This window comes from Palaemon carinicauda, chromosome 14, assembly GCF_036898095.1.
Source record: "Palaemon carinicauda isolate YSFRI2023 chromosome 14, ASM3689809v2, whole genome shotgun sequence".
Classification (NCBI taxonomy): Eukaryota; Metazoa; Arthropoda; class Malacostraca; order Decapoda; family Palaemonidae; genus Palaemon; species Palaemon carinicauda.
Window position 1 is genome coordinate 122,894,275 of NC_090738.1, and position 25,124 is coordinate 122,919,398.

The 25,124-nt window shown below is 38.8% G+C and overlaps 1 protein-coding gene across 1 annotated transcript in view; it reads right to left on the bottom strand.

Moving 5' to 3' along the window:
- LOC137653718 (DNA-binding protein P3A2-like) overlaps window positions 1-25,124 on the bottom strand; it is an 85,132-nt gene that overhangs the window by 15,875 nt on the left and 44,133 nt on the right. The window contains exons 7-10 of the mRNA XM_068387318.1: window positions 23,021-23,216; window positions 20,490-20,602; window positions 5,378-5,482; window positions 4,867-5,019 (exon numbers count right to left, since the gene is read on the bottom strand). Coding sequence (XP_068243419.1) covers window positions 4,867-5,019; window positions 5,378-5,482; window positions 20,490-20,602; window positions 23,021-23,216 — 567 coding nt within the window. The remainder of the gene's footprint in view (window positions 1-4,866; window positions 5,020-5,377; window positions 5,483-20,489; window positions 20,603-23,020; window positions 23,217-25,124) is intronic.

Below are 25,124 nucleotides of genomic sequence, written 5' to 3' on the forward strand. Positions count from 1 at the left end.
CTAGGTAAGGGATTATAATTTTGTTGTCAGACACAAGGTAAAGGTTCCCACTTCCAATGACTTCACAAATGCTAGAAAGATCCAAGAAAAAACATGCCAGTATTTTTCTTCTCATAACAAAGGACCTCTCATCCTAAATTCTTCAGCTCCAAGAAAAATATATGCCCGAATTGTTCTGGTAACCGAGGATCTTTCATCATAAGATCAAGCACCTTACCACCACAACCATAAATTAACACACATCCATGAACAAGAGTATCTCTAGCCCTAAAGGAACTAAAGGCATCTCCCACCAAAGATTCTCCTTCTGAAGCCATCAAAAAACTACTGCAAAACCTTGTTCAATATCACAACTAGGAGCTCTTAGAACACTGACAACACTTCCCAAGCAACTAGGCCACTGTAGTTCAAGATCAAATCTCAATGCCGCTGTGTAGGACTTACCTTTCCAGGGATATCAGGTGACTTATAATCACCTGCCAAGGTTTGTCAATCACTAGAGTATTCAATCAAGACTCGAATAACCATTGCTAACAGTGAAATCTGTCTCTTTGAATATCAATTCACATCCAAAAGTGGCATTCATGGCAATCAGATAACCATTCTCCAATTTTGCCAGCAGAAACAAGGAACAACAGAGCACAATAAGAATAAAAAAAAAAAAAAAAACAAAGAGAGAGAGAGAGAGAAAGAAAAAGGCATGAACAGTGAATATGGATCCTGACCCAGTGGAACAAAGTAATGGCCGATGACAATCTTTATGAAAACTTGAGGAATCATTGACTAATGCCGCAGAGAACCGATAACTTGAAAACTTTCCTTCTAAAATAAACTGAGGAACTTACTTGAGGGGCATCTTCTTTAAATTTCAGTGAGGCCAGAAAGTTCCCCTTTCTAATTAATTTCCTTATAGATATCAGTCTCCACCCGGAAAAAATGTTAACCAAAGCAATGTGTTCACTTGGCCAATGTCAATAAATAGTCGTCAACCTTCAAAATCCTTAAGTGAAGATTAACAGGGGATTTCAGAGGCCTAGTAACTTGGAAGACACTTCCTCAATTGCTCCCTTCACAAATATTAAGCTTTTTTATCATCTAAAACTTCTTGCTATCACGAAAACAGCAGTCGGAAAGGACCAACCAAGGCAATGATAGGAGACTTGTCTCCAGAGTAAGGAAGTGATAACCTTTCCAAAGACCATTGACAACAAGGTGTTCCAATGTTTATGTGGACCAGCACACACGCGAGAATACAATGCTAACATGGGAATGAGCATCTTACGCGGTACACAACACAAAGGGTCGCACTGAGATATGAGGAGCGTCAAGATGATATCACGACGCGACCAGAGAACTTACTGAAGGTCGCGACCCAAGCTCACATGTGGCCTGCCTCGGCATTGCCCTCAGGGCACGTATCCTTCCGCCTAGGCCTACCATTACAGAAAACGGGAGTAGGGTAAACTACACAAAACTCTGGTCGTTTGAGAGGAGGTTCCAGGTAACTCCTATGAAAGTAGTTCGAGGTAAGTTCCTGAGTTGGAACAAATAATTATTTAAATAAAGTACATGTAACAAACAGAAACACTTCACAGAGAAGTAAAGGTAACAGGTTGCTGTGAAGATAAAAAAAAAAAAAAAAAATAATTCACCTGCTGAATACACTAAGGAAGAAAAATGCAACTAAAAGTGGGAGAAGAAATCCCTAATAAATTTAATAAAGATTAAAAAAGGTGAATGAACAGCAAAAATAAGAAGGAATTTATCACATAGTGGCCCTGCACGGGACAGGCAAAAGTCAGCTCCCGGAACACGGGAAAATTAAGCAAAATACCACCACCAAAGAAAATAATAAATCAAGAGCAATAATGGAGATATATTTCTAAAATAATATGAACGATAAGATTTTGGCATAATAACAATCAAGAACAAACAGCGTGTCCTGGGGAGACGAAGATATAGGCATGTCAATGCTTTATTGTTACTCAAAATACACTCTCTCTAAAGTCGGAGAGAGTAATGAGGTGTGAAGTGAAATATCATACAGATGTAGTGAGGCCTTTCAATAAAATAAAAACTGTTCCAGATGATTGTTAAATGTGAAATAAAGGCAGCATAAAATTACGGTGGTCGTAATAAATAAACAGTTAGTACAAGCTAAAACACCACATGCACTACTAGGTCTCCAATGTAAACAAAATCCACAGGAAATAACAGCCACATACAGGATTACATAAAAAATTAAACAAGCAGAGAATCCTTACTTGTATTAGTAAACTAATCTCCATCCCAGGTTAGAAAGATAAGCAACCTTACAAGTCGAAGCTCATTAATAGAAATTCACATGCACTAATGGCTTTAAGCATGCACAGTGTATGCAAAATTACCCATAGCAATACTTTTGTGTTATATTACGTGATAATGGATTCCAAGTAAATTCAGATAAATCTAAATCTTAAGTGAAATTTTATTCAATTTGGTCATCTCAGAATACAAAAAATTACCAATCCCTCAAAATTGGGGGAAAAAAAAAAAAAAAAAAAAAAACTCATTGGCAATGTACCTTATACTTACATATGAAATATTCTATAGAACATTATAAAGGAAATTCTCAAACATGTTACTAGAATTTGGAAAATTCTTTGCAATTATTTCCTCCAAATTCCAAACACACTTCTGCTCAAGTTCAATGCCAAGATAAACAGGGTGGCCGATTTCTTCAACATAAAGAATTTTCAGAAGAAAAGTTTTCTCAACCCAAAGGGAGACCCCTTTCCAATATGCCTTCATATCTTTCTATGCCCAGTCCATTGAATCATTCAATACAAAGAAAACTATCATTCAGTGAGATTGGGAAACAGGAAATACAAGTAAACTAAAAGGTATATAAAATTAATATAGTGACATAGAGCTCTTATTTTACTAATAAACTTCCTGAAAGCTGAATTAAGTGATTCTTCAACATTTCTGTTGAACTTGAGAACCATTCAATTTTCAATACTATATGATCTTGAAATTATTTTGGTAAATTTCGTCAAAGACTGTTTCTCGGGTGATTTAACCACTACCAAAATATTACTTAAATCTCTCAGGGGTAACCAACTGAATCTTGGTTTTAATCCTCTTACTGAGATACACAAGATTTATACCCATTTTACTACAGAAATAAAATTTTTCTCCACATCTTTGCTCATTACTAACGAACATATAAGTTTTAAAAACTGCTTGCAAAAGCTCAGATCTTGAAACTTTTCATTTTCATTCACACCACACAAAGTGGCAAAACAATATTTCTTGTAAAATTATAATTCTTGACAAGATCGCTATGTTTAACAATGGCAAAGTTTTGTTTGCATTTTTCGGGCTTTTTTATGATAATTTAAAGAGTTAAAGAATATTCTTTTAACAAAACTAAAATATTTCTTAAACAAAACTAAAGCTGTAAGTAATAAGTAAAATGAAAAGTGATAGAGCACCCAGACCATCAGAGGTGCAAATTGAAATATCTAAGATACTGTACTTAGTATAGAGGGAAGAATGGATACTGAATTGAGAGCAAAAAGCGAAGAAAAAGCGATGCCAAATGACTGGGAAGAAAGTCAGATGGTAAATGTGTTTTGGCAAAAGGGCGATGGTATAAAGTGTGGTAATTACAGGAGGAATCAAACTAAAAGAAAGTTTGCTGAAGGTTTTAGAAAGAATAGTTATTGATTATGAGCAATTGTGAAGATTGGTGAACAGCAGTACAGTTTCATTTAAGGGATAGGTACAGTTGATGCAGTCTTTATAATAAGAAAGCTACAGGTAAAGGTCCTGAAAGGTAATCAGAAGCTTTTAAACCTAGCAAAGGCATTTGATACAATACCAAGGGGAATGGTGTTTTGGGGTATACAGTAACAGAGAAATGTGTCAGAAAAATAACATTACATCTGCCGAAATTATGTAAGAACGAGGACAGACACAGTAACAGCCTACTACCAAACAGAAACTTAAGTGGGCTTACATCAAAGAATAGCATCCAATCCCTTTTAGAATGGGCTAATTATTAATATACTGAGTAACGGGATTAGGAAGAAAAATTTATCGAAAGAGTGGTATGCAGACGATCTGGTAATTACAGAAGATGCTGACAAAGAATTACAGATGAGTAAGAGTGCCAGGAATCTCTTGAAAGTGTAAAACTGAGGTTATATTGTCTAGCAAGCAGCGGGGGCATGGGATACTTAGACAAGAAAGACTATATTTTATAGAGTTACTAATCAAGTGTGAACTTTTTTGATAAATTACTTCAGTAAGACCCAAAGTTGTGAAAACATATCATATTGAAACTCAAATCCAGATATCAAAACAAATATGATTCCTTCCTAAATAACTTTCGAGTTCTAGTAACAACCCATAACATACCCTTTAAACAATGCGCATCAATTGACAAGCAAATAAAATCATATAAAATATTAATTTCATAACTGCCTTCAGTGATGAGGAGACTGAGGAAAATCAAAATCTTACAAAAGCACTATCGGTTATCTACCTATCCCCTCAATTTTTAAGCCAAGCTGGGTAAAGTATAATGGCATACAGGATGAGGGGACTCCCTCTATACAGCATTGAGAATATTTTGAAAATTCTCTATATAGAGATTAGAAACTGGCCATTTTGCCTTTCTAGGAATTAGGCCTCGGTACACTAGTTTATCTTATTTATGGATATTAATATTACAAAAAAAAAATCAAATAAACTACTAGAACGTATATGAATCGCTCCACAAATCAATACAAACAAAAAAATTTAGTAAAATCCAAAAAAGATTCTTACCTAATTAACATTACTAAATGAAATAATAACTTCAAAAAATTTGGTACTTACATGAGCAATTCCTTGGACATGTGCAGTTGTACCATCAGGTAATTGAATTACAGGGTTATTGGGGTCAACTTGGACAATAGAGACTGTGCCATCTGGATTACTGATAGTTTGAACCACTGGACCTGAATATGTGGCGTTACCCTGTGTGCCGACCTTCAATGACAAAAAATAAAAAATATCCATTGAGTTAATGTAGACTCTTTGATACTCAAACTGAAGTAGCTCTTTAGCATTAAAACAACCACTGATATAGCTCTTGCAATATCTTCAGTAAAAGATATATGTTTCGATGGTATTTTCACAAATACTTATGACAAAAAAATTAAACCAATGCATAGTCACCCCGTGTAAGCATATCCTGTCCAGCCTCTAGAAATTAAGAACAATTTTCCAAGGAGTACATTTTAAAAATGCGATTTCTATAAAATAAAGGAATTTCAAAATGACAATTTACTTTTGTACAAAATCAAAATTAAAGTCATCAATAACATAAACTGAACAATATACATACTTGACTTTTATCATCATCTTCATTAAACGCAGGTAATAAGTCATCACGACCATGATATTTATAGCAATTTACAACAATCTGACGAAGCGCTGTTGTCCATGAGACCTGCAAGAGACAAGAACATTCTAAAGAAATCTGAGAACCTAAACTTCATTTTGGTTTCACTTACAAACACCCAGAGGACCTAAAATTCCTTTTGGCTTCTCGTACATCCACACAGATGACTTGGAATTCCTTTTGGTTTTTCATAAATCTACCGATTTCAACAAAAACCCTATCATGGTTTTTTTTAAATCAAAATGATAAACCAACATAACTTCACATTAAAACAAAATATTAAGAGGTTGGAACCTATTTCAAAGAACCTCCAAAAGCTACATCTTTTCCCACATAGAAGTGGGAAAAGATGTAGACAAAGAAGAAGTAGTGCACAAAAGTAACACACAAAACTATCTAACAGGTCTATAAGACACCACTGAGAGAGAAAAATTTTATTTTCATTAGTAAAATAAATTTTTGAATATACTTACCCGGTGATCATATAGCTGTCAGCTCTGCTGCCCGACAGAAAAACCTAAGGACAAAATACGCCAGCGATCGCTATACAGGTGGGGGTGTACATCAACAGCGCCATCTGTCGAGCAGGTACTCAAGTACTCCATGTCAACACAGAACCAATTTTCTCCTCTGCCCACTGGGTCTCTATTGGGGAGGAAGGGAGGGTCCTTTAATTTATGATCACCGGGTAAGTATATTCAAAAATTTATTTTACTAATGAAAATAACATTTTTCAATATTAAACTTAGCCGGTGATCATATAGCTGATTCACACCCAGGGGGGTGGGTAGAGACCAGCATAATATGTTAACATTAAGAGCTAAGTATTTTGTATTTCATTTTAGCAGTTATTCAAAATAACAAACATAAAATTAATAAGTACCTGGTAAGGAAGTCGACTTGAACAATTACTCTGCCTTTTTAAGTACGTCTTCCTTACTGAGCCTCGCGATCCTCATAGGATGCTGAGCGACTCCTAGGAGCTGAAGTAAAAAGGGTTGCAACCCATACTAAAGGACCTCATCAAAACCTCTAATCTAGGCGCTTCTCAAGAAATGACTTTGACCACCCGCCAAATCAAGTAGGATGCGAAAGGCTTCTTAGCCTTCCGGACAACCCAAAAACAATAATAAAACATTTCAAGAGAAAGATTAAAAAAGGTTATGGAATTAGGGAATTGTAGTGGTTGAGCCCTCACCCACTACTGCACTCGTTGCTACGAATGGTCCCAGAGTGTAGCAGTTCTCGTAAAGAGACTGGACATTCTTAAGATAAAAAGACGCGAACACTGATTTGCTTTTCCAATAGGTTGCGTCGAATATACTTTGCAGAGATCTATTTTGTTTAAAGGCCACGGAAGTTGTGACAGGTCTAACTTCGTGTGTCCTTACCTTCAGCAAAGCTTGGTCTTCCTCATTCAGATGGGAATGAGCTTCTCGTATTAACAGTCTGATAAAATAGGATAAAGCATTCTTTGACATAGGCAAAGATGGATTCTTAACTGAACACCATAAAGCTTCAGACGGGCCTCGTAAAGGTTTTTAAAAGAACTTAAGAGCTCTTACAGGACATAAGACTCTTCTAGTTCATTTCCAACCATACGATAAGTTTGGAATATCGAACGATATTGGTCAAGGCCGAGAAGGCAGCTCGTGTTTGGCTAGAAAACCAAGTTGTAGAACATGTAGCCGTTTCGGATGAGAATCCGATGTTCTTGCAGAAGGCATGAATCTCACTGACTCTTTTAGCTGTGGCTAAGCATATCAGGAAAAGAGTCTTAAAGGTGAGATCTTTCAGGGAGGCTGATTGTAGCGGTTCGAACCTGTCTGACATAAGGAATCTTAGTACCACGTCTAAATTCCAACCAGGTGTAACCAAACGACGCTCCTTCGTGGTCTCAAAAGACTTAAGGAGGTCCTGTAGATCTTTATTGTTGGAAAGATCTAAGCCTCTGTGACGGAAGACTGATGTCAACATGCTTCTGTAACCCTTGATAGTGGGAGCTGAAAGAGATCATTCTTTCCTCAGATATAAGAGAAAGTCAGCTATTTGAGTTACAGAGGTACTGGTCGAGGATACGGATACTGACTTGCACCAGTTTCGGAAGATTTCCCACTTCGATTGGTAGACTCTAAGGGTGGATGTTCTCCTTGCTCTAGCAATCGCTCTGGTTGCCTCCTTCGAAAAACCTCTAGCTCTCGAGAGTCTTTCAATAGTCTGAAGGCAGTCAGACGAAGAGCGTGGAGGCCTTGGGGTACCTTCTTTACGCGTGGCTGACGTAGAAGGTCCACCCTTAGGGGAAGTGTTCTGGGAACGTCTACTAGCCATCGAAGTACCTCGGTGAGCCATTCTCTCGCGGGCCAGAGGGAAGCAACTAGCGTCAACCTTGTCCCTTCGTGAGAGGCGAACTTCTGCAGTACCTTGTTGACAATCTTGAACGGAGGGAATGCCTATAGATCTAGATGTGACCAATCAAGTAGAAAGGCATCTATATGAACTGCTGCTGGGTCCGGGATTGGTGAGCAAAATATTGGGAGCCTCTTGGTCATCGAGGTTGCGAAGAGATCTATGGTTGGCTGGCCCCAGGTGGCCCAAAGTCTCTTGCATACATCCTTGTGGAGGGTCCATTCTGTTGGAATTATTTGTCCCTTCCGACTGAGACAATCTGCCATGACATTCAAGTTGCCTTGGATGAACCTCGTTACTAGTGAAATGTCTAGACCTTTTGACCAGGTGAGGAGGTCCCTTGCGATCTCGTACCATGTCAGAGAGTAGGTCCCTCCTTGCTTGGAGATGTACGCCAAAGCCGTGGTGTTGTCCGAGTTCACCTCCACCACTTTGCCTTGAAGGAGAGACCTGAAGCTTTTCCAGGTCAGACGTACTGCCAGTAGCTTCTTGCAGTTGAAATGCATTGTCCTTTGACTCGAGTTCCATAATCCCGAGCATTCCCTACCGTCTAATGTCGCACCCCAGCCTACGTCCGATGCGTCCGAGAAGAGAACGTGGTTGGGAGTCTGAACAGTCAGGGGAAGACCCTCTCTAAGGTTGATATAGTCCTTTCACCAAATCAGACCAGACTTTATCTTTCCGGAAACCGGGATCGAGACCGCTTCTAGCGTCTTGTCCTTTTTCCAGTGAAAAGCTAGATGGTATAGAAGAGGACGGAGGTGTAGTCTTCCTAGTGACACAAATTGATCCACGGATGACAGTGTCCCTACCAGACTCATCCACAGCCTGACTGGGCAGCGTTCCTTCTTCAGCATCTTCTGGATGGATAGCAGGGCTGGGGGTTGATCATCTTGTTCAGCAACATCCTCATCAGAGGGTTCCTCATCTGAAACTGATGAGGAAACGGCAACGGAGTGGGCAACGTCTGACTCGCTGAATCCGGTCGCACTGGTGGATGCATGACGGAGCCGGACGCAATATCATGGCACTACTGCAGTCTGTGAACTGTCAACAACCATGGTTGCGCGAGGAAGTACAGCGTCAACCCGAAACTGTCTAGACTGTCTGGGTTGTGCAGTCAACACCCTACCGGGTTGCTGAGGTTGACGCACTGCGTCACAACAAGTCACCTCTGCTGGTTGTTGAACGTCTTCCTAGTGACACACTGAACGTCAACAACCACCTCCGAGCGTCGCTTAACGTCAACGTGCGACTGGCAACCCACACTGGGTCGCATCGGTGGAGGAACCACCTCAACTGGCAGACGCGAGTAGGATACCTCAGCGTCAACAGGGCGCACAACCAACCGGTAGGAAGGTTGTTGGCCAGAAGGTTCTTCTCCGTAATTAAGTCCTCTATCAAGGACACAAGCTTGGACTGCATGTCTTGCAGCAAAGCCCATTTAGGGTCTACGGGAGCAGGTGTGGCAACAGACGGGGTTAGCGACTGAGGCGGAACCATTTACCATCCCTGGAAGCCTTGTTATGTGTGCATAATAGTACAGCAAAACTTCAAAGGCTCGACAAAAGTTGAGAAGTTGACCTGTAAACAACTGGAGCGTCTCCTGGCTAGGCGCCAGGGCGAGTCTACCAGAATTGAGAAGTCTACCTGGGCAGAGGCATGAACTCCCAAGCCGAGAACTTCTCTCGTGTCCTATCAGACTCTCGCTCTATAAGCCAGTTTAAAAGAAGGGAAATCAAAGGCTGTATCCCTAAAACTCCTCCTGGTGCAAAACCAGTCGCCTAGCCAACGTAACGCTCTCTAGGAGAGCGAGAGAGCACTAGCTTAACAACAACGGCTTCGAAGTAGCTAGGCCTAGTGTAAGTTCTGACGTGAGGCGAACGAGGAGCAGCAGTTACAAGATCCGGACGAAGATCCTTAAAAAATCATCATGATTTAATTAAAGTCCATAGGAGGCTAAGCAGCTTAAGGCTCCTCTCCAAATGACAGAGTCCTCAAAGGAATATCAGTAGGAGGGAGAACAGCACTTTCTCATCTACAGGAACCTTGTCCGAGAAAAGCTAGGTATCTCAGTGAGGGTCTCACTGGTGCATTAGCAGCAGACCAGAAGGCAACGTTATGTAACTGCCTGACAGTCTGTGAACTGCCAAAAACTGAACTGTCAACCACAATAGGTGCGTGAGGACATACAGCACTGGTGCATTAGTAGCAGACCAGAAGGCAACGTCATGTAACTGCTTGACAGTCTGTGAGCTGGCAACAACCATAGCTGTGTGGGGAAGCAAAGCCTCTACTCCTGACTGACTAGTCTGCTGCGGGCGAGTAGCGGTAACCACAGTGGGTTGCGGAGGTTGACGCACAGTGTCAAAACAAAGCAACTTAACTCCACCCTCCTGTTGTTGTGGCAACTCGCGAACGTCAACGGAGGGTAGCGTGCGTCTGTGAACGTCAACGTGCGGCTGGCAGGGTACACTGCGCATGGGAGGTGGAACTCTCACAAGCGGAGTGCGGGAGCAGGTAGCGTCAGTGTCTACTGTACGCACAACCGTGGTTGGTTGTAGGCTAACGGGTGCAGCGTCAACCTGCTCCGCACGATACTCCTGCATAAAAGATGCTAACTGTGTCTGCATAGACTGTAGCAAAGACCACTTAGGGTCTACAGTAGCAGGTGCGGCAACAGACGGTGTTACTGCCTGTTGCGGTACCGCTTTGCCTCTCTTAGGAGGTGAGCAGCCGTCGGAAGACTGCAGCGAGTCCGAACTGACCCAGTGGCTACACCTGGGCCGTTGGACTTGCGCGGAAGGGACCGACTTGCACTTAATAAGCTGCGAGACCTTGGTCCAAGGTTTCTTACGAGAAACCTCTTCCGCAGACGAGAAGTAAATGGGCTCTCTCGTCTTTGTGTGGGTGGGGCGATCTTGGGTAGATACGCCCGAAACCACGGAGGGAAAACGTCTGTTCGTTGATCAAATCCTGACGAACCCATAAGTCGTTCGACATTACTTCTCCCCTGGGCTTGGGAGCTTGCAAGAGGTCCCGGACTAGGTGAACGACAGGCACGAACAGACGAACCCTCGGACGCAACACTGTAACACTTTGCGCATATCACTTTATCACTTCGATTTTCTGTTTTACACTTATTTCACTGAAATCGAAACTTTTACTGATTTCTACCTGAAACACGCAATTCTACCCCTCATTAAAAGGTAGTAATTGCGAAAACAGTCGTATAATGCAGCTCATTAATACTAGCAAAAACAGAAAACATATAAAGATAAAGAATTCAGTGGCTGGGAAAGAGACTAAACACTAGTTCAATTAAACTACGTTTACAATCTCTCACCGCACATAGCCTGGGGACAAGAATAAAACCCTAGAAACGTTTTACCTTCTTCCCCGTACAGCGACTAGGGAGGAGAGTGACACGAGAACAACGTTACCCGCTTGAACGGAACGTTTTTTCTCCTCTCTCTCCCTCCGTCTCTATCTCTCTCTCTCTTTCTCTCTTGATTTCGCACCTGAGAGAAGAGCCCAATTATATATCGTCAAAAAAACATGTTATATGGCTAAAGGAAAAAACTGAAAGGTTTTCCAAATAAAAAGTTCCTTTAATTTAGAATTTAAACCATTTAAGTTAAGAAAGAATGAACGAAACGTCAGAATCGATTACTCTTACTGCAAAGTGAAACCGTGATACACTCTCTCTCTATCGTAACGATAGAGCGCATGTTGAACGTCCTGAACGTCAACAACTGCGTAGTCTAAAAAAACTAAACGTTAGTTCATCTTTGAAAACAGTACGAAGACTATCAAAGAAATTCTTTCATAAAACATTAAATTTAAAAAGTTTTAAATTCTTTAAAGGCTAAATACGATATAACGGGCTCAACGTTGATTACCTTCGGTTCCAAGTTAGGACCGCCTACTATCAGGAAAGGTCGCAAATAAACAAAACATAAAAATTTCTTTTTATATGTTTATAATAAATGGAAAGTTAATCGAAGAGGCCTAATAAAGGCGGAGAGATATAAAATATATAGATCTATAACGTGTTAAGCAATTACTAAAAACCTAAACACACTTCCGTCTAAGGGAAGGGTCGGCCATTTAAAAGTGAAAGAGAGTCCATACTCTCTTAGTCACCATAATTAAATCTATCCAAAACGAGTTCAAGTTTTGAGATGAAGATAAAACCCCTGCATAGCGAAAGCTCAAAACTAGAATAGTGTACTTCACCAAATAGTTGTGAAAACAAATCCAGTTAGTAACAGCGTATTTTAGTAGGTCTTGCCAGTGGCACGACAGAGAGAAAATTGGTTCTGTGTTGACATGGAGTACTTGAGTACCTGCTCGACAGATGGCGCTGTTGATGTACACCCCCACCTGTATAGCGATCGCTGGCGTATTTTGTCCTTAGGTTTTTCTGTCGGGCAGCAGAGCTGACAGCTATATGATCACCGGCTAAGTTTAATATTGAAAAATTTGGGTTTATAAACTGTAAACTCACAAAGGTGGAGTTCATTCCAAGACTATACTTACTTCAATTTACCATTTTTAACAGAATACTATTACTAAAAGGAAAAAAAGCCTTCCAAGTGTATCTGCTTTAGTTTACCTACAATTCAATAAAATAGTAGGCTTATAATCTGAAATAATAAACTTTAGATAAAAATCTTAAGTCATATTAAGTAGAACTTTCACTATTTTGAGAAAGGTTACCTTTTGTTGATAAATGGCCAATATGGTTGTCGTTACTTACAATAACGACATGGGAAATCAATTGTTATTGAATATCCATGTTCATATTGTATATGGAAAATGTTCTTTTTGCGTTGAGTGGAAATGTGCAGGTTTCTGTACAAATGAAGGTTTTGTTTATATTTAATTGTAATAAGCATTGTTACCAAGGAATATTGTCTTGTGAATAGTTGTATTAGTGGTTAACAATGCGATGTAAGTTGTTTGAATAGTTTCGTTCGGTTTGCATTGAATAGTTGGTTTCGTTCGTTTTGTTGTTTTCTTTTGTCGTGAGCGAACGAAGCGGAAGTCGTGACTTTGGGAGAGAGAGCGAACGCATTATTTTTACGACAAAGGCAACAGAGCTAACGGCCGCAGTTGCTGTCTATCACTTCTCAAGTCTCAACGCTTGTAGTGTAGTCTTCAGTGGACTTAATCAGGATGAAGAGAATTTCATTTGATTAACAAAGCCGTTCCTTCCCAGCATTTAATGAAGTGGATGAATTAATCAACCGAAGTTTGGATGAGTATCATATAATATTTAGTTACCTTGGATGGGATAATTCGCTAGGGATATGCATATCTGTGCGTGGGATTCCGTGACTGGGTAAAATCAAATATTTATATGTGGTATCGTGGTTTACCCGTGCCTATTGTAATCCGAACTCGGTAAGAACTTCATATGAAACCAAGTAAGTAATAATTGGGGCAAAGCTCAATAGAATATAGTATGACCATTTATCTTTGTAACACAACGCAATGAATTCCTAATGTAGAGAAAGGGTCTTGAGTTCTCTTAACGAATCTGGTAATTAGTAATTTTGTGAATGACTGAAGTCATTATATGTTGTTGCTTGTTTGACCCTAATAAGTAACGATAATGGTCAATAACAGTTAAAAAAACATAAGTGTTAACATTAAATTCAAGTACCAAACAAAATTCTAAAATTCCAAAAACATATTGCAAAAGAAGTAAAAAGGAAACTTTACACCCCAGGTGACTCCTAAATCTCATAGTCATCTCCTTTCCATTTAGTCTCTCCCCCCCTAGCCAAATTCTTAAATATATATCTTCAACTAATTTTGAACTCTTTCTAAACATGAGTTTTGTGCCAGAACTAAGATAGTGGAATAACAACTCACGGTTTGGTTAAATAATAATATAACTCAATTAGAATGTAAAAATGTTCATAAACAGAAGAATACTTCCTATGGTGTTCACAGTATGGCACAGTGTATTGAGAAGCAAAAGTTCTTCACATCATATTTTTACTTCTTGGCCTCAAAGTGCATTGGTTTTTTATTCATATTTATTCATATTTACTTGACATTTCTATCAATTCCCTTTGATCCATTCTCTTTATCAAAATAATTTTACCTCATTCAATTAATAACTTTCATGTGAGAAAAAAATCTTTTGCTATGCTATAGAATAACAATATGACTACAGTAATACCTCACATCACAGAATTTATTGGTTTGCTTTTGATTAATGATAAATTTTGCACATTTAAATTTTGCACATTTAGAAGCATTTTCATATTCCAATAAGCCATATATTATACTCCTAACATCTAGATTTACTCCATTTCCGTAGTGGCCTTCGTACCACGATTTTTTCGTGTTGTGAGTCACATTTTACATGTAAATAGCCTAATAAATTCCAGGCCCTACAAAAACACCGCATTAAAAGTTATATGAAGGCTTAACTCAATAAAATACAGTACTGTACAATCATTTGGATCATTCAGTAATAACCTAACCATTAGTAATCTGTAAAAAAAAATGTATAATTAGAGCATTCAGTAAAAATACAGTAACAAAAATGTGGAATCATACCTTTGGAGTGAGGGGATGTCCGAGAGCAAAGTGGCAGGGTGGTAGAGAAGGATGACAAATGGTAGAAAACGTTAATAAATGGCAGAAAACAAACACTTAACTTTGCAATATAGTAAAAATGCAGAAAACATTAACACTTAATATTAGGAAGCACATTTACAAATGGCAGAAAATATCAACACAACTTTACGACATACTGTACTTCAAACTTTTTTTTGGGGGGGTCTAATTTTTTTTTTCTACTTTACGCTCTGTATTTTCTCAATTTAATTATGCATTTGCTTCATCACTGCCACTTTTCTTTCTTTTTGGTTCATTCAAGCTTCCTCCTGACCTACTAGTACTGCAAGCCTCTCTTTAAAAAAAAAACTATCCAATGAAGCTTATTTCTGCCTGCTTCTTAAAAATTTCCTGATATGACTCAGGATCGTTCCTATCGTAGAGGGATTTCAGCCATATTCCTTCGCAATCACACTTCACCGTATGCCAGTCTCATAATTTTTTATTTCCATCTTTGTCCCCATAGAAAGCATCATCGTCTTCCTTCCCTGCACATCAGAAACTTTCTAAGGACCCTTGACTAATACAGTAAAACAACGTAATATTGCAACACAATATAGTACAATAGTCACGAAAGTGAAATCACAAACACAAAGTCAATGCGTACGAACGCTACCGAAACAAAATGGCTGTGGAACGCCAATGCATACATGCAGGATGGGATACAGTACAGTAAAAGCTGACCAATAGGAGAGCAGGATCTTATGACTGTAACTGGCATCTGAGTAGGGAGATAACCAATGGGAGCAAGGGAGGATGATGGCGAGATTGCAGGTTGGCGGCGCAATTTTTAAAATCAGCCTCGAAGACAGTCGGGCTCTTGTACCGTACCTCCTTTCGTTGCACAAAACATTTTTCGCAATGCGAGTCGTAAAATCCTTTGCATCTCTTTCGCAGTGGGAAAATTTTGTATGCAGATTCTTTCGTGTTGAGAGGTATGACTGTATAGGCTTGTTTAGTCGTGATCAGCATGTACTTGTGTCCAAATATCATAGTTTTCAGTCCCAACAGAAGGTTGAATAGGAGAGGGTCATAGTAGGTTAATTATTGTTGGGGGGGTGAGCCTTCTTATGGCTTGTATTAACAATTTGTGCCCTGAATAATCAAGAGTTTTGATGACACTGAATCATGGGAGGGGGTTGTGGTTGATTTGCTCTTTCTGACCATTGCTGTAATTTAGCTAACAGGTTGGCTCTTCTATTCTCTTCAAAGAGATCTGTGCCCACTTTAATTTTGCTTCTCCACTCGTTCCTGTTATTTGCTGAAGCTTCGAAAGTGATGGGGTCAATGTTATCTTCCTTGAGGGATTTCTTCAGCTGGTCTTTAAATCGAAGCATAGGGCAGCCTCTAAGATGATTGCCCATATCTAACTCACTGAAGAGTATTTTCTTTGGTAGTCTTGTGTCCTCCAAGCACATCACATGGCCAGACCATCTTAGGCGGCATTTCATGATCAAGGCCTCGATGCTGGTGACATTGGCTCTTTCAAGGACTGCTGTATTGGCCACATAGTCATTCCATTTGATTTTCATTATTGCTCAGTTTTTCTGGTGGAATTGTTCCAGTTTTAAGAGGTCCCTACTATAAAGGGCCTAAGTCTCACATGCATATAACAGGGTAGATGCTATAATGGTGTTACAGTATATACCATCATCTTTGTAAACCTCCTGGTGGATAGTCTCCCATATGCAGTGTGGCCAGTTTGTAACCTGTTTTCAATCTCTTTGGATGAGGTGCTCTGGGTGGAAAGGATGCTTCCCAGGAATGGGAAGTGTTCGACGCATTCAATGGTTCCATTCATGGTGATGTTAGTTACTGGGGGATTTTCCCCTGGTCTTGGCTGGGCCAATATCTTAGCTTTGGCCTTGTTAACTGTTAGGCCAAAACACGTGTAGGCAGCATGGAAATTATCCACTGATTCTTGGAGTTCTGCTCGGGTGTGGACTACGGCAGCGTTGTCATCTGCATACTGTATCTCCATCACATTAATGATGTTGCGCTAGGATTGGAGTTTGGCTAGTTTGAAAATTCCTTCATCAAATCTGTATTTTATCTCAATCCCTGGGTTGCTGTGGGGCACTTCATATAGCATGGCAGGTAAGTATAAAGAGAAAACGGTCCGTTATACACATCCTTGTTTTAGTCCACATGTGATTGGGAAGGGGGCTGACAGGGTGCTTAAGTGGATTACTTTAGCTGTCATCCCATCATGTAGGACTCTGATCATGTCAACAAAAGGCTCAGGGATTCCGAAGCGATTGAGGATAGACCACATGGCTGTTCTTGGTACGCTGTTGTATGCTTTTTTGAGGTCGTAGAAAATTAGGAATATAGGTTTTTTCCGTTCTTTTGATTTTTCCTGTAGTTCGCGAGCACAGAAAATCATGTCTATGGTTTCTCTAGGTGGCCGGAAAACAACACTGTGATTCTGGCAGGATTGTTTCAGCTACATTTTGTAATCTATTTGGTAGAATCCTTGCCATGACATCCCCTACAATTGATAACAAGGATATCCCTCTATAATTCCCACATTCTCCTCTTACTCCTTCTGACCAGGAGTGTGTCTTTCCAATCACTGGGGACCTGTTTTTCCTCCCATATTTTTAGCATGAGAGAGTGAAGATGAGTGTTCAGGACTAAACCACCATGGATCAGGAGTTAAGTAGAAATATTGTCCAGTCCCGTGGCCGTCCCTTGGCGCTTTTGTTTTGAAGCTGCATTGAATTCTTGAAATATTGGTGGCAGGGACATCCATAATTGGGGTAGATGTTGTGGCACATTTCGGAGACAGTCTTGTTGGGCTGATGAGTTCCTGTTCAGGAGGGTGTTGAAAGGTTCTACACAACAGTTCTGGATCTCTTTATCTTCCGTGAGGATGGTGTTGTCTGCTGCCAAAAGTGTCCCTGCAGCAGTGTGCTTGGGTCCAAAAATTTTCCTTGTGCCTTCAAAGAAGTTTTTAAGGTACCTACAGTTGGCATAACCTTGTAGGTCTTGAGCCATTTGCTGCCACCATTCATTTTGAATTTCTCAAAGCCTGGCTTGACACTGAACATTGCTAGTGCATATTTAGCCTTTGGGTGGGAATTAGGGTCTTGGTAGAGGACTATTCGAGCTTTCCATTTGGCGTTGAGGGACTTAATATCTTTGTCATTGTCGTCAAACAAGTCCTGGAGCTGTTTGCTCTGGTGGCCGATTACGGTTCTCGCAGCTTCATTGATGACAACTCGTAAGTTAGTCCATTCAGCGTCAATTGCAGGTTCTCTGGCTGGTAGGTTCTGATGGATTGCTGCTTGGAAAGCTCGAGATGTATCAGGATTTTTTAATTTACCAGTGTCTTATCTTCTTCCGTCTTAGTTTTGTTGGATGGTACGTGGCTTCCTTCGAGGGTTAGTTTTATTTTTGTGATGAGCAGCCAGTTGTCCGTCCTGCAGTCACCAGCTCCAGGCATGCTTCTCCTGATCAAAACCTCATTTTTGTCTTGTCTGATAATCATTGCAGTTTCCCACGCCTTGCCTGCCGATTATGTTGTGTCACAGTTCATGGTCCCGCCCCACTCTGGCGTTAAAATCCCCTAAGAGAAGAAGACTGTCCCCAGCTGAAGTTTGGGATATGGCAGTTTCAAGCTGTCGGTTTTTTCCGGGAGTGGTAGCCTTAATGAGACGATTCCTTCATTAATCGCATGTGGTGTCAGGTTATGGGCTTTTACTAATTGGGTCTTAACTGCAAAGCCAACACCCTGGGAACGATGGTCTACCGGGTTTTTATCTTTCCAAAAGAAAGTATACCCTAACCCAACTTCTGTGATTTGCCCTTAGCCAAGTATTCTAGTCTCGCTAAAGTAGCAACATCGACGTTAAATCTTGCAAGTTCTCTCAAGACTAAGGTAGTTCATCTTTCAGAACTGTGTGTGTGTCTGGCATCCATAAGGGTGCGCACATTCCATGCACCTACTTTGAAGTACAATTTACTATATAATCATTCCTTCTTTTACGGCTGCATATACAGTGCGTCATTGGGTGCAGCTGCCCAATGACTGGGATGGTGTGACCACCAATGTTTAGCCCACCTTTTATAGGGCCTTCCCCAGTTAGGGTGAGCAGCAGTACTCCTGAATAGGCCTGCTCGGTCAAAGATGCAGGACAGAGTTCCTATGTGGTCACAGTCACATGGAAAGCGGCCATCACACTCATGCCGCCAGTGTGCAGGTCAGGACTAAGAGTTTCCAGCTACACCAAGCCTACTCCTACCACCATTGTCCCATAGCCCACTGGTCTTTTTAGGTAGGGTTAGGAGGAGAGGAAGAGAAAGGAAATAAGGAGGGTATTACAGAAATAGTAGTAAGACTGAAAAAGCCATTGGCGAGACTTTGCTTTGGGTGGACAACACTGCCGAGCAATGCCCACACACGCTGGCTCCACAATTTCATCCTGTGGCACACAGGTGTGACGTGCAAGACTGTGGCGTGGAGTTGCATCGGTCTGCCGATAATCGAGTCCACCAGATTTCGACTTGCAGCCAGACTGACTGGCATGGTTTTATTTTGGAGTTTTCCTTCTCATAGCCTTTACCTAAAGAGGCATACACAACAAGATAGCAAGCAGAGAGTCCGATTATACCGTCAGACACTCGATCACTTGCATGCATTCTGTAATAAACAGGGAGACAACGGGAAGGTAGCATACAAGTAGTTAGGAGGAGAGGCTGTAGGAAGGTTAAGACTAGCTTAGCCTAAATCCCAATCAGAGGTACTAAACCACCGAAAAAGATGAAGATAGGCAAGGGGACCAGACTTAATCCCTGTGGAAGACTGGAAAACATTAGGAGATGAAGGGGTGATTGTTATCCTAAATAATATAAGGATATCCTCATACAGGAAAAGATACCAGAAGAGTAACATGTACTTGTTTAGTCATTCATAATAAAAAAAATAACCCAATTTCCAATACAGTACTTACTATGAAGCAGCTCTTTGGCCATTCATTCTCCAGTCAAACTATTTTGAATATACACTTACGCTCTGTTGTCGTGCCTAATTGATAAGGCTATTGCCGAGCTATAGCCGAAAACGTAATAGCTGAACTGAAAAACATATGGCAATTCTTATTGATTGACCGACCTCAAATTTTACTACTAATTTACCAATTTTTACTTCATTTTAATCAAAATACTTTAATTACAAGACAAAAGATAACTGTCAAATAAATAATAAAATCAAAACATAATAGGCCATTTTATTTACCTCTTTGGGGATGATGAGGGACTTGGGTGGTTTGAAGAGGATCCGAGGCTGGCAATGAATCTGTCTTTCGGTAACAAGTTGGCAATATTTTTTGGCATACATTTTAAACAATATGGCTTTTCTGTACAAATTACAAGGTATATTAAAGCATTATTTTTTTTTAGTACAGGTTATGTAAATGCTTTATTTTTTGTGTTCCCTGTGGGTTTTCAAGGTTTTCACACGTAGGCTAGGTTAATTTATCGACAATGAACAGCCTAACTTTCGGTAACGAGTTGGCAATATTTTCAGTCGTATATTTTAAACAGTATAGATTTTCTTTACAAAGATTTATTTTTGTGTAGTACAAGTATATAAAAGCCTCTCTCTCTTTCTACCTTTCTCTCAGCCTTTCCATAGCTCGCTCTCTCTTACAAACAAAATATTAGTTTACGAATGAAATTAACAAGACGATATCGTTAGGTGTGATGAGCTGTTCCTTCTTCAGGTGATACAAGCAACGGAGACTAAAACATGGCATTCGATTACACCAGCTGATATTGACCAACCAGTGTGTGCTATAGCAGTTATTTAGGGCATGATAAAGATATTTGAGCAGCTTTTTAAGTATGCCCAATAATAAAAAAAAACACTATACAGGAATGCACTATAACCAAGGGTTAAGTATATCACCATTAAAAAGCACATGAAACTGTCAGCTTTCAAGATTGGGATATGGCTTACAAAGTCACATCATTAGTTACGATAATGCAGGCAAAAATAAAACCATACCTTTTGCTTTTGGTCTTCAGATCTTGCATCCATTCTTACATTTGCCCACGGTACATCTTTCGGCCACCAAGGCGGTCTTGTCGTTTCTTTACCCCACCCTGGTTTACCTCTCCCTGTGAAAGAACAGAAATAACAAGCTTACAATCTAATGAATAAAAAATAAAAGTATCATCTCATAAAAAGTTAAAGAATAATCTACTCGGGAATAGTAAAAATAATCTTCTAACATTTATAAAACCAACAAACTTATTGTGACAAGCTGTCAATCATCCTCAAACTTTTCATTTCATTAAAAAACACACACATTGGTCTAATTCTAAAAGAGAAGGAACCAGACTCAGCGGTATTATTCAACTACTATACTTTTATATCAACCTTTAGCCACTGCACCTGGATGGGAGCAATGCACTTACTGGTAATAGAGGCAATTAACTTAATCTATAATACATCATGAACTATATTTCAAATAATTCCTTCCATTCATCACATGTGGCACTTTTCCTAGATATATTGTTTACATTCATATAACATCACCCAAAAGAGATTTATGACACGACTACTCTGTGAAAACTTAGTCGAGTATCGAAGTTAAGGTTGACAAGGCAAAGAAAACTATAGCTCAATTTCACTTAAAAGTTAAAATTTGCAAGCACAGCCCTGCTCGATATATTCTGAACCATGGATGGCTCCACAAATGACATGCCTTTCTTACAGGTTACAACATCTTATACAATATTGGAATAGTATTCTAAACTTTACTAAATGCATCAAATCTAGTTATCTATAGTTTCCAATGTTTACCATACTTGTGACAATATGTGGTAGGTTTTTTTGGAGTTTACCTAATTGTCTTTCTTCCACTCTTAAATCATTACCAATAGGAGAGGAATATTGCTTGTATTCTATAAATTACTGATTACTATTACATCACCTAACTTGAAAGGTACATTTATTGCCTCTGTGTCAATGGTTTCCCCAATATTTCTTTTACCTCTATACAATAGATTGAGATGATATTTTCGTATCTTGGGCCTATGTTATAAACTGACCCATGTTATATACAGGTCAGTTTATAACATATGCATGTACAGTCTTTCATAATGCATACAGCTTCTCTGTCATTCATAAATGTTGTCCGACCCATAATACTATTTTCATTCATAACTTTTTGTGATAAATTCTTGAGAAAATGTCATCCCCGCATTCAAGCATCTTTTGTTTATTCAATTCATCACCTCTGTACCTATTCACTTTCCATACAATTATCAAATTTCATTTTTTAGCAATTCTTATCTCACAAAAGTCATTACAGCAGTATTCATAATATGATCAATTCCAAGTCTCAATAAACCCCAGCATCAAAATCTCTCAACAGAAATTGGATTAGGAGTAAACAGTAGTAATGTGCACAAGCTCTACAATAATTCTATATACAGCAGCTAATGACATTAGTTCTTGTGTCTGGCAAGCCATTCAGTTTCCTGCAGTCCCAAACAAAGTTTTAATTTGCAACTTTTTAATTATCATAATCTTTTCTGGAAAACCTGTCCTTGCCCAAGCAATTCATTGTCTGCATTTTTCAATCACAGTAAAATCAAAATTATCTTCTAATGAGACAATAGCAGAATTATTCATAAGTAACATAACAAAAAAGTTTCCATACAGATGACTCCTTTTCATCAACATTGTTTAGCTAAAGCCATTAGTTTTAATGGCTGCAATTACATACTGGGACTCTTTAATGGGCTCATATGTTATATTTGTTAATGTGATAAAGCAAACAAAGGTTGTATTCAAAACTTTGAAATACCACGCTTTATATAATAAATTCAATATTTTCAGATATGACATGATGCAAATCTGATCTCTTGAGATTGTGATCTTCTCCACAAAAAGATATAAAAAAACACTAATCAAACATTTTGTTGCTTAGTTGCATAAGAAAGGTGTGTAGTGGAGGGATGGTTTGCTTACAACTTCTAAAAAAGTAAGAGCAGTTCAAACAAAAATTGCCATTACACCAATTTTAAATGAGCAAGAAAATCTCGTTATTTTTCCTAGTTCTTTTTAATCACATACTGTAATAATAGGAAAAAACTTGCAATGTATACCTAATACTGGAACAGATATTGTATTGTATTTATGGTTAAAAAAGAATTTGCAAATCTGTTATAATTTTTCATAATCATTTAACAAAATGGAAGAAAATGTAAATACTGTAACATTAACCATTTCAATAACTCTTCAACATTAATAACATGTCCGAACACAACCACCTTACTTCATAACATCGTTATGCAAACTTAATATTATGGTTTTACTATTCTAAATACTACAAGCCCAAAAATAGAGAAAAATATTTGCAAGCAATCTCGTATACAACAAGAAGCCAAAACCAAGTACGTTTTAACACATTTTCAACCCCCCCCCCAAAAAAAAAACTCAAAGGGTTAAAAAAAATATGCTACTGCAAAGCAGGAATGTAAGTTATGAATTATCTAACACAAACAAACATCTGATTATCAACATACCTGTAGAATATTTTAACATTAAAGGTATGAAAGCTCTTAACTGAGCCTGTGTCATTTTCTCAACAGGAGTGGGGATACCGTCTATGACCAGAGGTGGTAATTCATGGAGAGACGGATCATCTTGAGGAGGTGGAGGTGCTTGTTGGGCCAATGCATTTTCGAGCTCTGTCATTAACATCTGCCGAAGTGTCTTCATCTGCAATAAAAAAAAAATTATTACAATAGTAAACCAAATACTCTTTTCAGACAATACTGCATAGTTACCCAAGATAGCTTTCAGTTCTTTTTTCTTATAGTAACTTCACTTGCCTCCCATTACTAATTCAATAAACACTTGGACACTTTTTCTTTACAAAAAGCCCCACTGTTAAGGTTTCCTAATAATCATTGGCTCTTTGTATTCTTCTTAAGGCATATGATTTTCTAATGGGGAAACATAACTCTCCTTAACTCTTGGCTACTTTCAAGGGGGTTGCACATGACACCTAGTATATTTCATGAAGTTCACATACTTCTTGCTTTACAAGTCATAACCTTAGCATAGCCTAAACTCAAAGTAAACTTTTTCTATATTTAAAAAACTATCGTGTAATAAGATTTGAGGATAAATGGTGTCCATTAAGGTTTAGTATCAAGTCTTTTACTGTGTATCATAGTACAGTAATGAAGAAAATAACATAGTAGTAGAGCAAAGAAGTACATAGTAAATATTGTTTGCAGATGAAAGGTGACGTTGGGAAAATAAAGCAACATTCTTGCACCAGCTCTAGCATTGGTCTTTCAAACTAAAGGTAGAACCCTTAGTTGCCAACTAATTTTGTTATGATTATTGCTGCCTTGAGACCTTTTACAGAAATATATAAAACTCATACCTTAAAGGACAGCATAAATATACTTTCTCTGATGGTATAATGCATCAACGTTCTGCAATAAGATGTCCAAGGGGAATATAAATTCTTACAACTCTGTGAATGCTATTGAAAAATTCTAACCCAACCCTGCTTAGCTGATGCAAACATGCATTAAGAAAATGAAGTTAGAAACTCAGCAGTCAGAATCTCCTGAAGTTCTCACTATTGCCCTTGTTGCTTGTAAAATCAAATTGCTGGTGAGCTCTCTTATTATTTTCTGCAAGAGCAAAAACAAACTACTTAGCACGGTGGAGATCCTTGAATACAAAGCAGAAATCAGATCAGATATCATTTAGAGTTGCGTCTCTTTCTCGTGACAATATTTTCTTAATGCAAATTATCAAGAGGAATATAACAAGAGCACACCCTAGACAAGCCACCACTCATTTGGCCTTGAGATTTTCTCCTACTTATAGGTCCTGTCTGTTAACAGCATGCAAGTTGCCCAAAATACTAAACTCCAAGCAGTTTGCCATAACAAGAAGTTCCCTTAAAATACACTCGGTCAAATTGACTTTCAAAGATACAGAAAATAGGTAAGTAGAGAAAGGTGTAACATCTTTGAGGAATCCTCAATTCCCTTGAAACAGTATTTTGTATAACCTACACACTATGGCAACTGGGATTACTGAATCCCTTAATAAGAAATCTAGCTAAAACTATTGCAAAATTATGGGGTATGAAGTTGAATCCTAATAAAACTCAAAGTATGACTGTAGGAAGGTCAAGGACAGTGGCTCTTTAACATCAAGATCTATGAATTGATAATGTTTCTTTAACTCTATAAGGCTCTTTTAAAATGTTAGGTATGATTATTGCCTGTGAATTTACTTTTGAGAAACCAATTCAACCTGTTTCCTCTCCAATTGCACAAAAGATCGGTTTATTTGGTGATTAATCTATTCTGAATAAGTTTTAATTCTTTCACTTTGTTTATCAAGTACTGTTCTCCTGTCTGGTCTTGACTACTGAATCTCATCTTAATTTGTTAGACAGAAACATGCAGTCTCTTAAATTTCTTATTCCTGATCAATATTAATTTCTGGCACTATCATTCAGTTAGTTCTTTATGCATGTTGCATAAGATTTTTCTAAATTGACCATCCTTTCGCATTCATATCATTCCCAGATAGTACCATCCTGCTCGTAATACTCGGTATACAGTTAATTCTAATACTGTAGTCATGCCTTCT